Source organism: Perognathus longimembris, chromosome 5, assembly GCF_023159225.1.
Source record: "Perognathus longimembris pacificus isolate PPM17 chromosome 5, ASM2315922v1, whole genome shotgun sequence".
Lineage (NCBI taxonomy): Eukaryota > Metazoa > Chordata > Mammalia > Rodentia > Heteromyidae > Perognathus > Perognathus longimembris.
The window spans coordinates 4,580,778-4,594,369 of record NC_063165.1 but is presented as its reverse complement, the minus strand read 5'-3'; the positions used below and the strand labels follow the sequence as shown (position 1 = coordinate 4,594,369).

General features: G+C 55.1%; 1 protein-coding gene across 1 annotated transcript in view; it reads right to left on the bottom strand.

The window, feature by feature from the left end:
- The window catches only part of Kcnj6 (potassium inwardly rectifying channel subfamily J member 6), a 32,561-nt gene extending 31,569 nt beyond the window's left edge, over positions 1 to 992 (bottom strand). The window contains exon 1 of the mRNA XM_048345886.1: positions 72 to 992. Coding sequence (XP_048201843.1) covers positions 72 to 969 — 898 coding nt within the window. The 5' untranslated portion in view covers positions 970 to 992. The remainder of the gene's footprint in view (positions 1 to 71) is intronic.
- Positions 993 to 13,592: the final 12,600 nt, after the last annotated feature.

Here is a 13,592-nt window from a genome sequence, read left to right as displayed (position 1 = left end):
TACCCTACACATCCAGGCCCAGCGAGTCGAGCGCCCCTCCCGCAGATCGCCCGGGAAGCGGCCCGTCTTACCTGTGGCTTCCACCATTCCTTCGAGGATGACCACGATTTCCAGCTCCTCTTTCGGCAGCTGGGCCTTGGAGATCTCCCAGAAAGGGCTCTGCTGGTTGATCTCGTGGCTGATGATCAGCGGGGACACCAGGAAGAGCCGGTCGTCGCCGGTGTAGTAGCCCACGTTGATGTCCGTCTGGTTCAAGGGGATGAACTCCCCCTCGGAAGTCTGCTTGGACTTGATGAGCTTGGCCCGGATGGAGGCCTCCACGATGTGCGAGTTCCGCAGGTCCCCCACCCGGAACATGAGGCACAGCTTCCCGTCCCGCATGGAGATGACCGCGTGCGTGGAGAACACCAGCGTCTCCGCCCTCTTCTTGGGCTGAGATATTTTCACGAACATGCACCCCACCATGAAGGCGTTGACGATGGAGCCCAGCACGGACTGGATGAGGAGGAGGATGATCCCCTCCGGGCACTTGTCCGTGATGACGCGGTAGCCGTAGCCGATGGTGGTCTCCGTCTCTATGGAGAAGAGGAAGGCGGAGACGAAGCCGTTGAGGTTGGTGACGCAGGGAGTCCACGCGGGGTCCTCGATGTGGTCCATGTCCCCCCGGATGTAGGCGATGAGCCACCAGATCAGCCCGAAGAACAGCCAGGTGACCGTGTACACCATGACGAAGATGAGCAGGTTGAACCTCCACTTGAGGTCCACCAGCGTGGTGAAGATGTCGGTCAGGTAGCGGTAGGTCTCGCGCACGTTGCCGTGGTGCACGTTGCACTTGCCGTCCTTCCGCACGTACCTCTGGATTTTCCTCTTGCTGCGGTCGCGGCTCACGTGCCTGGGCAGGTCGTCCCGGGCCTGCTTCGGCAACTTGGGCTGGTGAATGGCCACCGGGCTCTCCACGTCCTGGTCCATGGAGTCGCCCTCCAGGACGTTAGCTGGGGGTTTCCAGGAAAGACAGACAGACAGACAGACAGACAGAAAGAAAAAGAACTCGGTGAAATGCCGTCTCGCTACAGATCACGGAGCTGCGCGCGTCGCAGCAAGTGCAGGCCGGCACCGGGGGCCCCTGGGGGCCTTCGGGCCTTTGTGCGCCGTGATCGGGCTGAACGGACGGAGTCGTGTCGTCCCCCCCACCCCCCCCACCTGTACTGTGTCTTGACGCTTCGGGTTTGGTTGTGAATGGGGTGGGGATGGAATCGTTAAGGAAAGGACCACAGGTGTTCCTAATTCCACAGGCCTTCGTCCTTAGGAGATGAGGGAGAGACAGTGGGTGGTGTGGGGGGACAAGGCCTCCCTCGTGTGGGCCACGGAGCACCATCTGATGAGCCACAGACCCGCCCTGCGGACACCCTGACTTCAGACTTCCGGCGCCCCCGTCAGGATTGAGAAATCATCGACGCTCGTGACTCAAGTCACTAAGGTTGGCCAGACACCGGCGTTCAACCCGCCGAGCCTGTTTCCGCACGACGTGGCCATCTTTCCGCACACCATCACCTCTGTCGCGAGGTGAAGCGAAACCGCCGCGGTACCTGCGCGACGCACGTGACTCATGTCTGCTTGTATAAACTGTTTCCGCGTTGTGCTCCTCCTGTTCCAGAGCAAGAACTTTGAGCCAGAACTTTCCCCTGTGGTCAAGTTACAGAGCTTAGGAAGCGTTCTTGCTTTTGGTGGTATATGCATGCGCTGTAACCTTATGGTTTGACTCGATGCCAAGGTTATAAGAGAAGTGTGCAGAAATCTCTCTCTCTCTCTCTCTCTCTCTCTCTCTCTCTCTCTGTATCCACACATTTGATTGGGTTTCTGCCTCAGCATTTAGCAGCTGTAGTTTGGAGTGTGCTTATTTCTTTCTGGTGGCCCTCGTGAAGAATATATTAGCTAACGATGTATTGGGAAAAGCTCTTTGAATCTGAGGGCAGGGGAGTTTGGAGCTGGCCCTGCTATTAAACGTGTCTAAACCGCGGTGTGAAATTATTTGTTTAGCCTATAATCTTAGAGCTTCTGAAAGTTTTACAGGCCGTTTCTCCCTCCCGGCTTTCGTTCTGTGCCACGTGCCTACAGGAGCGATGCCTTTTTCCTTGGCGAAAGGAGACGTGAGATCTGGCGAGAGGAAGAACGGAGCTGGGGTTGGGGCCGGGGGGGGGGTGCCATCGTCACGGATGGACCCACTTGGCTTGCAGCTGGATAGTTGTCTTGAATATCAATCGCACAGATCTGTTTTTATGTTTCAGCCCGAGGAGGAAAGAGCATCTGACCCGCAGAGCCTGCTGTGGGGTTAGAGAGCTTTGACTTTTACATCATTGCTCTCAGTGGCCCTTCATTGGTAAAGGAGACGATGTGCTTGCTTTACTGTTTAGCACAGATGCCTGGGTGGGAGGGAGGAGGGGCTGCCAGGGCCGGGTGGGGGAGGCGTGGGGGGGATGGGGGCAGAGGGCTCCATTCCTGCTTATCACCGGCCTGCTTCCACGGGGGGGATGTGTTGGGTCCTACGTGATCACACCTGACTGCTCACTGCTAATTTTGCTTTGAGTGGTGTCTAGATGGGTTCCGCGTGGAATAATGACGGATGGAGCCCAGTGGGAGCCCGGCAGGCTGGGCGCATAGGATGGTCTCCACTGCTGGGAGGCCCAGGGCGCAGCCGGCCCGAGCCCTGGTTCGGCCTGGTCCTTGGGGTTTGTCAGAGTCCCTGCTTCTCCGGCCTTCGCCACCACGAGGCCAGGATGTTTGCAGGCTTGAAGGCCTTAGGACTGAAGCAGATGCAACGATGGGGTTCTAGACAGCCACAGAAAACACAAGGACACACAGGTTATGTAGAATGATGATACCAGCATTGGGGTGTGTGTGTGTGTGCGTGTGCACGCGTGTGCACACACGGGGGTGTGCATGTGTGACGCAGCAGTTCCTGGGTTCCGCCCCTGCTCATTACATCACCAAGTTCAAAGCCAACCTGTTTGCTCCCAAGAATAAGACCTCTGGAAACTGTGCCTAGGACGAATGGGGAAATCACCGAACGTTAGAAGCCCCCTCCCGGCTGCCCCCCGGAATTGACCAAACTTGCTGCTCATTGCTGCTCCCCTTCTGTTCTCATTGGTCAAGCGAAACTGAAATCCCAGCGCTGGAGCCCTGCCTGTCTCTGCTCACGTCTTGCTGTTCTGTTCGTGTTGTCTTGTTCCTGCCCTTGCTACAGTTCCTGTGCCACAGGACCCTATGAGATTCATGGGGGTGGGGGTCAGCTAGCAAACACCGTAGGCTTTTCAGGCAACCTAGATCTCTGCTACATATCCTGTTCCTTTCCTTTTCTGAAAAATGTCCGCAGAACTTATGAAGGGCCACACTGTCCCGAGGCTGACGTTCACGGGGTGGGGTGGGGGGAATGCCGGGCCAAGTCGAAGGGTTCGGGGCTGAAGAAGGGGGGGAGGCCCACAGGGCGTGGTGGGCGGTGCCGGGGTGCGGGGTGGCCTGGTCCCGTTTGGTATCTGCAGATGGCCAGGACGGATGTGCGGCCAGGGGCATGGGCCGACGGGCTCTGGATCGGGGGGGTCCCTGTGACCTCGGCAGGTCACGTGCCCAGTGTGATTATGGGATGCCTGTGAGTCCCCGTGACCTCGGCAGGTCACGTGCCCAGTGTGATCATGGGATGCGTGTGAGTTCCTGGGGACAAGATGCAGGGAGTGCAACGTGAGATCCGAATAAATGATGTGGGAAGAAAATATTGGACATTGGCCCTGGTGCACAGGGAGGGGCCGGGGAGGGTCCGGGGAGGGGCCGGGGAGGGGTCAGGAGGGGCTGGGGAGGGGCTGGGGAGGGGCAGGGGAGCATCAGGGAGGGTCCGGGGAGGGTCCGGGGAGGGGTCAGGAGAGGCCGGGGAGGGGCCGGGGAACATCAGGGAGGGGCCGGGAGAGGCCCCTCAGGCCCCCGCAGGGCCGGGTGGGCAGCGCACCAGGGCGGGTGCCGAGGCCGAGGCGGGGTGTCGTCCTTCAGGACGTGCTGTGGCCCCCGTGGCCCGCTGGGGAGGGCGGGCGAGTCCCTTCCTAGTGCGACAATGACTCCCAGACAGACCAAGGACTGCCGTGCACAAGGGGAAAATTCCAGAAGTAGATATCGAAGGTGAGTTTTCAAAATGATTCTCCAAGAGTGGAGAGACCCATTTTTTCAGTCACAATAGACAGCGAGAAACTCTCTGAGGAGACTGATGTTTTTGACAGTGTGAAAATGTCAATGTCCATGAAAAAGGAAGACAAAGCAGGAAAAATATATTGGCCACAGATAACATCTCTGTCCTTCCCCCGCCCCCTTTTTTTTTTGTTAAGACAACAAAGCAGAGAGATTTACTGAACAGACAAGCGGACACACAAACAGGCAAGCAAGGAGACAGAGGCACCCCCTGACCGAGTCTAGGGCACTTCCTTTTCAAAGCAATACCTAAGCTACGGGCCAGTGGCTCACTGGATAATCCTAATTACCCAGGACGCTGACAGCTGAGGATCATGGTTCAAAACCAGCCCAGGCAGATGCCACCAAAAAGCCTGAAGTGGAGCTGAGATTCAGGTGGTAGAATGCTAGCCTTGGGCTTTAAAAAAGCTCAGGGCCAGCATCAAGTTCCTAGGACTGGCACACACAAAAAAAGAGGCAATACATAGCCAAATACACAAATAGTAAATAGTTCAAGGATGTGAATGAGGAATTGCTGAGAAATAACACACAGCTACAAACCCTATGAAACATTGGTTGACTGTGTAAAAAGTACAAGTGTTAAGATAACATGTTTATCTTAAGTTTAACAAAGTTGGAAATAACACATGCAGGTGATGATGGGTGAACGTTGGGAAAGTAAAAAAAAAAGTGTGTGTGTGTGTGTGTGTGTATACACCAGTAATGGGGCTTGAACTCAGAGCTTCAGCTCTGTCCTTTAGCTCTTTCTCTCAAGGGTCTACGACTTGATCTGCAGCTCTACTTCCTAGAAAGCAAAAACTTAAACTCCAATATGTGTCCTATTGAACATGCAAAATAACAGTCATTTAGGAGAGTAGGGAGATGGAAGTAGGTTTACGATTTAAAACACGTTCTAGGTCTTAGATTCAGAGGCTGGAATTGATTCTAAAGTATTTGCTTCACAAACACCCATGAATTGTATGCAGGGGATGTATTCCTATAGATGGTAGGTACCAATGAATCGTGTTTGTCAACACGGCTTTGTGTAGGCATACGGTAGTAGGTATAATCAACGGAATATTGTATGGTCATCACCAACGACTCTCATATTGCGAAGTCCTCCACTGCCTGCGATGGTCACCTTCCCAAGAAGAGCACAGTGCAAATCTCAACCCTGGCCCCCGCTACTCCCCGTCATTTTTCTGTTTCTGCTGTTGGTGCTTTTCACCTCTCTAATGGTACGTGGTAGTAGGCCCATGTCAGAAAACATCAGTGATCTCTGTGTGTCTTCTGGGGGACGGTGTGCGGGCCGAGGGAGGTGTACCTGCTCTGTGTGACCAGTGTTACCGGTGTGGCAGCTGGCGCCGGTCCAATCCTTCACGCCATCGTGGGAAAGGGAAAAATCAGATTCTGAAACATATGGTGTATTCTGCATAGATGGCTTTCTTGTGCTTGTGTGTGTACATTTGCAAATGTGTGATGGTGTGTGTGTATGTATACAGAACGTTCTCCAAAATATGAATTTTTGATCCGTTTCTGAGTTGTAGGTTTGTGTGGGTGTTTTTGCTTTCTCTTTCAATATTTCTATATTTAAAATGTCCCTTAATATGTTTCCGTCATCTGAAAAACAAGTAGGAAACATAAAGCTATTTCAGATTTGGATAACCAAAACACATTCTCCCTCGAGCTGCTGAGACAATGTCCGTTGCACTTGGCAACTGGGATTCGCCAGTGTAGTGATTTGAAATGTTCCCTCTCCCAATTCGTGTTCATCCCAGAGCTCGGAGTGTGGCCTTATTCTACAGCAGGGTGGGTCTTTGCAGGATCAATGAGGGTAAGGAACTAGATGAGATGATACTGGGTTAGGTTGTCCCCTAATTGGAATTAGAAGCCGGGACAGAACACAACGCACTAGACAGGGACACGGAAAGGAAAGCCATGATGGCGGGGGCAGGATTCAAAGTGGTTAAAGAAGCCACGGAACGCCAGCAACCTCCAGACTGCCGCAAGAGGCCAAGAGGGGCTCTGCCAGGGAGACTGCGGCTGCTGCCCTGGGGAACTAACTGCAAGTGAGTGAATTTCTGTTGCTTTAAGCCCCCCAGTTCATGGCACTTGGTGATGGCAAACCAAGACATTCGCCCGTGGGTGACACTGGTGGGGTGGTAGGTACAGGCGAGTGGCGGCCTATGACCGTGCTGCGGCGTGCTGGACGGTGCTTTCCCTGCGAGGCAGCGAGAGACCAGACACGAAGGCAGTGGATCTAAAGCCAGAGTGGGAGGGAGCTCATGGATGCGTGTCCGTGTATGTGTGTGTGAGAGAGGTGTGTGCGTCTGTGCATATGTGCCTGTGCCAAGCGTGTGTGGACCGGGAGAGTTTTGAGCACATTTATATGCTGAGAAGAAGCCAACGTTGGGTGGGAGAGAGGTAATGAAAACCAGTGCCTACGAGGGCGGAGAGGCGCTGACACCAGAGGCGGGCTTTCCTGGGAGGTCGGTAGGATAGGAGGAAGGGAAGGGAGGAGGAGGGGAAAGCATTTCCCTCGGGTTTTGCATGCGGAAGGAGCTTCAAGTGGAATTATTGCCGAGCGTCCACTGCAACACACCCGGGCTTCAGCAGATTGGTGGACCCGGGTCTTCCGTAGCAATGCGGATGGCTGAGCTCAGCACAACCACAGCCTGGGCCAAGCTTTTCCATTCCCCCCCGCCCCGGGAAATCCCACAGACAAGGCCGTGTGGAAGCAGAGCTCTCCACAGCACCCCGAGGATGAAATGGGCGCAGCGGCGCGATGTAGCACAGGGCAGGACAGCCTCGGGAGCGGCGCTCGGCCTTAGCAAAGGAGGACGCTCCAATCCACCGGGCGACACGGGTGAGTCTTGAGGACACGTGCAGAGGGACACAGACAAGTCCTAAGGGAACACGCGCCGTGCGGTTCTAGTCATAAGAAGCCCCTACGGCCATCCAGGAAGTCATCTAAGAAGTGGGAGGGTGGTGATTAATGGATTAGGGGTTTCTGTTTAGGAAAACAAAGTTCTGGAGATGGACAGATGGATGATGGACGGATGGATGGATGGTGGATGGATGGGTGGCGGTGGGTGGTGGGTGGATGATGGGTGGACAGTGGTGGATAGATGGAGGGTGGACGGATGGTTGGGTGGCGGATGGTTGATGGTGAGTGGATGGATGGTGTTGGATGGGTGGATGGTGGATGGATGGTAAATGAGAAATGGGTGGTAGTGATGTTGCCCAGCAACATAAACGTGCTGACTCCCATCAAATGGTTAAGATAGTAAATTCCATGATGTATAGACTTATCTATGTATGTACGTGTCATGTGTATGCAGGCATGTGTCTATGGATATATGTTCCCCCTCATATTGCACACACATATATACATATATATGTGTCTGTATATGCAGGTGTATATATGTGTATCTCTATGTATATGCACATACATGTATATGTGTGTATATGTAACTCTTTTTCTGACATAGAGCAACACATTTCACGAGGATGCTCACTCGAGCATGTCCATATGTCTATATAGACATCTATAGGTCTCTGTAGAAAGCAAACTGGGTTAGAAAAGAAAAGGAACATACTGAAGTGAGCACTCTTCTTGTGAAATGATTTAAAAGAGCTGTGAGCCTCTTCCCATTCTGAGTCACCTCTGCGTCTTAGCTGTCGGTATCTCTGGGCATAGTTCTGAACACTTGATGTGTGTGGGGAGAGAGACTCCCACTTGGTGCTCTCGCTCCGTGGAGACAGGGGGTTCAGAGCTGTAGTTACCAATGCCGTCTGAGGACAGAAATGGGTGGTTTCCGTTTGGGCTCCTTTCGGTGATGCGCTTGCACGGTGGGTGCCTCATCTGGAGCTTCTTCCTGGCGGGGAGTGTCTGTGATCACGTCTGTCACCTCTGTCTGTCGATCGCAGAGGTGCAGGGAGCTGTCCTTCATCCTTTTGTAGCCTTGGGCTCTGCTGACGTGGGGACGGCTGTAAGCAGCAGTCTAGACAGAGGTTGAGAGTCACCCGTGGGTGTGGTGTCGGGGCCCCCGAGGATGCGAGTTTAAATTCAGAAGCTCTGGGGCCCGCTGCAGGGTCAGTTCACGGATGCCGGTTGCTCCCGGGCTGTGGCCTTTAATGTACAATTGCATTGCTTAAGGGGATCGCCTGCCACGCCCGGTGCCCTTCCCCAGGCTGGAGCCTGCCCGGGGTGGCGGGGGGGGGGGGGGGGGGGCGGGGAGAGAGGGCGTCTTCGGTCACTTGCCACAGAAGCTCACGTCTGGGAGAAGTTCGCGTCTGGGAGCCCCGGCCTGCCACCTCCATCTTTTGTCAGGGGCTACAGCGTGGCGGCGGGGTCAGGCCCGCGTGGAACTCTGAACCCCGGTTTCTTCCACGTGCGCGTGTGCATGGGAAGACCCGCCTTGCGCCTCGACCTCAAGAAAGAAGGGCGTTGCCTGACGGGGGGCGGCGGGGAGCACCTGGACGGTGTCGGGGTCACAGGACGGTGATTGCCGGTAAGTACAGCAGGTGCCGTGTGGGTCTCAGCTCCACCCTGTTCTAGACACTCTGAAGCCTAGGGCAGGAAGAGCCAGAGATGGAAACCGAGAGGCTGTCTGGTGACCCAGAACCCACACGGAGTCCTTTCTCCCTGTGTGGTGACGCTCTAGGCTGTGGACAAGAGACCGAGCGCGTTCTGGCACCTCCATTGGCTGGATCGATTAGCAAAGGCTTCAAAAGCCATTCTGCTGGGAGCAGCAAGCAGGAACCCGGCTCTCTAAGTGGGGGGGGGGGGGTGTCACCCTGGAAAGGGAGCCCAGGGCTCTGGAGAGGAAGGCAGCAGGTCTCCAGGGACGGAGGCGATGGGAGGCCCAGCCTCTCCCTGCCCGTGGAAGGCAGCGTGGAACCCCACTGGGGGCCCCTGGGGGTCCCGGAGAGCCCACAGTGGACGGGAGTTTTCAGTGTCACGGAGGGGCGGAGAGACCAGGGAGCGTTGTGGATTTCTTGTTTCCCTTCGTGGAGCTCAGGCCCGGGACCTCCTTCCCGTGGCTGTAGAATTGTGGGAAGCCGGCGCTTCTAGACAGGGCTTTGTGGCCTCTTGGGGGTGCTGGGGAGCGGGGGGGGGCTGTTTCAGAGCTACCTCTCCCCCCGACTTTCCATGATGCAGGGCCCTAGCGTCTCCTCCCCAGTTTTTGGTGGACATGAGCACTTTGGAAAGAATAGATCAATCTGAACCCTGGTATTAGCCGGGGTTCCAATTTCAGACAAGTGTTCTGGCCCAGTTCCCTCAGACCCTTGTCTGTTAAGAACTCCAGCGAGTGGAAAATTGAATTTCCTTTCCTTTGTTGCGTTCCCTCTCCCGGGGACAACACAAAGTGGGTTTGAGGAGGAAGTGTGGGTCCTGGGTAATTGGCTCAGAGCAGTGACCATGTAATTGAGGGTTCTGGATAAACTGACTCCCAGATTCAGCACCTACCTGGCACCCGGAAAGAACACACACAGATACTCGGGGAGTATTCCTCTGTCCTAACAAGGTGGGGTTCATTTCCCTTCTGATTTCACCTTCTCGTGCAATCTCTGGGCATCATGTTGTTTAACTTTATGCTTTCCGTTTAGAGCACTGGAATTTTGAATGGATTAACGCTGTTTCCCTCTTTCTCCAAGGCCGTGTCTTCTTCATGTATTCCTGCGACGATACTAATTCCTACGTCAATAAAACGGAATTACTTTTACTTAAATGTGGTTTAAGTTCCTGGCGATACTTGCGTGGAATGTGAAAGGCCCACCGTTTACACTTCATGAAATCTGTGTGGTTGGAGAAGAATCTGAAGGCTGGGATTTCAGGGTTTCTGGAAGACAAGCCTGTTTGTCGCTGCCATTGAGGGTGTGTGAACTCTCAAAATGGGGCATTTCCTTAGCCAGGGTTTGTGGAGGGCAAAGCTCAGGGCGGCGTGGAGGGCTGGGGCCTTGCATTGTTCCTCCGAGGTAGCTAAGGGACCTCAGAACGGTGCAAAGAGCTCGTCCCCACGGCGTCTGCTCTGAAATCCATTCACTCCAGTGCCCGCAAAGCTTTTAAGTTGATGCGAGAAATTTCACTGGTTAGAGAGCTTTATGTCTTTCTGAATGGTTTCTTCCCAATGTCTGACTTGAAGCCTGTTTTCCTAAGAGAGCACAGGGATGTGGGGCGTCCGTTTCTCCTGGTTGGTGGGGACCGGTGTCTTCCCACCGATCCCCACATCCAGCTGTGCCCCGGGGCCCCCACTCTCCAGTGAGAGCCACGCCGGCCATGGAGTCCTTCACTCACCCCCCCCGCCTTCATTTCTTAGACAACTCTGTTTCCCAAAAAAAAGAATCATGCGTGAATGTTCTGTACTCTTTTCAAAATGGCGCTGGCCCAAAGTAGGGCCCAGCGTACACTTGGAGCTAGCTCGGTGAGGGGGTGCCATGGAAACCTTTCCTCATTTCTTTGGGGGCACTGTGCGGTGCGTCCTAAGGCTCTGAGGAGCAGGCACATCAAACCTGAAGGCGGGGTGGCTCCCGAGTTTCTGTCTTGGCAGGGTCTGAGAGAAGACCAGCCTTTCTTCCTCCCTCCCTCTCTCCCTCCCTCCCTTCCTCCTTTCCTCCCTCCCCTCTCCACGCAGAACTGGGGTTTGAACTCAGAGCCTTCTTGTTTCCCTGCCTAGACATGTGTCTGGTTGCCTCGCTCTGGGCTGGCGGACGCAGGCCCCCCTCCCCAGCGTCCCTCCATGGAGTCTCCCGGGCTTTCCCGCCTGGACTGGACGGGCCCTGTGCTCCTGCTGATCTCAGCCTCCCACGTCCCTGGAGTGGGTCCCGCTGTGCCCAGTTACGTCCCAGAAACGTTTCCGCCTGGAGCGATGAAGCTCCCCTGCTCCGCTGCCACAGAGGCGGGGCCCCCCGGGCCGGCGACCCCTTCTTCCAAAGACGACTTCAAGAGCGCGTCGTGCTGACGGTGGGTGGCCCCGAAGCCCGCGCCGCCCTTCCTGTCTGTGACAGTGGGGAGGGGCTGAGGGCGCCACCGGGTTTGTGAAGCGGAACGTGGCTCTGCAGAGCACGAGCGAAGGCGTCCCGACACCCCCAGGACGGACGGCTCTCCTTCGGGGAAGACCGTCCACTGGGCTAGACCTGGGGTCGTCGGGGTGAACCCGCTCTCAGGGCACGTGGTGGGGGGAGGCCCCGAGTTGCGGTAGTATGTGCCAATTCCCGTGGCCCCAAACCTCTCACCCTCGCCAGCAGCAGATGACCGGCTCTCAACAAGCCTTGCTCTTTGAAACGCTCAGCGCTGGCCAAACCCCACCTTCCAGAAACCGCGTCCACCCTCCCTTCCTCACCCCTGCCTGGTGTGCCGCAGCCGGCCCCCGGTTCCCTCCCCCACAGCCCCAATGCCGACCGCTGCGCGGGAGCCCGGCTTGCACACCTGGTAGGGCCCTAGTGAGCAGTGGCCGAGAGGATCTCCCCGCCACCCCCCTGCAGGGGCTGTCCATACGTAGATCAGATACGAGCTGCCGCGGGGGGGCCCTCGCGGTAAGTGGAGTGACACTGCTCCTCGATCAATTTCTCAATCAATAGTCTTTCTTTTGGCAGCCTGAGCTCTTCCTTCTATTGCTCGGCGCTCTCTTCCCGCAGTGGGCTGATCCATCTCGGGGAGGGGGGGGGGCGGGAACTGCAGTGTTTCCTTAGAAAGCACGACTCGCTCTCTCCCTGTGGGTCCCCCATCGCACCGGCACCCCACAGCAAGGAAGATGGGTTTTCTCCTGCTGCTCTGGGTCTGCTTGCTCAGGGAGGAAGTCTCACTTGGGATGAGATTGGCCCCAAGTAAACTGGATTCGTGCCCGTCTTCATCTGCTCATTAAAGTCGGGATATGGAAGGGATTTCACCAGGCACTTTCCAATTCCTCCCGGCTTGGGCAGTAGTCATGTTTCTTTGGAGAATGAAGTGCGTTCAGAGTGAAGTTGAAGGGGGTGGGGGTAAGAAGGAGCCTTTTATTTTACAGCTCCTTGCCAGTGTTTGTTCCTATTCTGGGATCCCTTGGCTAAAAAGGCGAGACACTTATACATGCCACAACATACTGCAGCATCCTAAGGCAGCTCTGATCACAGCTGATCTCCACTCGAGACTTTGGCCCAGGAACACAAAGATCTGGGGCTCCACTGCGTGTCCATTTGGAATTTATTGGGGGTGAAGCTTGGGTGGTTTCTGGAGCCATGGATTCTGGGGCCAGGGCCTGAGCGACTCAGATGCCATTTGGTACTCTGTGTCTGTGTCTCCCACCAACGCCCCCCCCCCCGCCCCCGCTGGCTCCATCCCTAATTCATGCGGTGTGGCTTGGGACTGCTTCTCTATAGAAGGGGCGGATTCCTGGCCCCAGAGCCCTGCAGTGGCTCTGTCTGGGTCTGGTTTACAATCTATTTAAGGTTCGTCCTGATATTGGGACTGGAAGTCAAGGCCTTGGGTTCTTGCTCAGCTTCTTTGCTTCAGGCTGGTATTCTACCACTTGAGCCATACCTCTATGTCTGGCTTTCTGCTGGTTAGTTGGAGATAAAAAAAATCTCAAAGATTTGTCTGCTTAGTGTGACTTCAAATATAAGTCCTGAGATCTCAGCCTCCTGAGCAGCTAGGATTACAGGCACGAGCCATTGGAGCCTGGCAAAGTCTACATTTTATTTTATTTTATTTTATTTTATTTTATTTTATTTTATTTTTTGGCCAGTCCTGGGGCTTGGACTCAGGGCCTGAGCACTGTCCCTGGCTTCTTTTTTTGCTCAAGGCTAGCACTCTGCCACTTCAGCCACAGTGCCACTTCTGGCCATTGTCTGTATATGTGGTGCTGGGGAATCAAACCCAGGGCTTCATGTATACGAGGCAAGCACTCTTGCCACTAGGCCATATCCCCAGCCCCAAAGTCTACATTTTAAATAGAACCACGCGTGACACTGGGGCTGTTTGAATTGCCTTGTCAGTGGGTAGAGAGCAGGCGAGCTTGACTTCAGTGGGAGGAGCTTCCCTGGCTGTTAGCTGTGCTTCACACCTGCTGAGCTATCTTGGAAGCCTGGGTAGAAAGGGAGTGTCCAGGGCCATGGCTCCTGGGTAGAGCTTTCCAGGACTTGAGTTGTTCAGTGTGCGTATCAGGGGTGTTTACAGCAGTGAACAGATGAATCTGTCCTGATCTCTGCTCACATAAGGGGGAAGATTCAGCCTATGTCTTATCTTGCCAACCCGCACTGCCCAGTATGGTGGCCCCCCAGCTTACGGGTGGTCACTGAGCACCTGGAAAGAGCCTGGACCACATTGAAATGAGTGCTTGAGGTTTTGAAGGTGGAATGTGGAAGGTGCTAATGTAAGGCACACCATTACTGATATTTATGTCGGT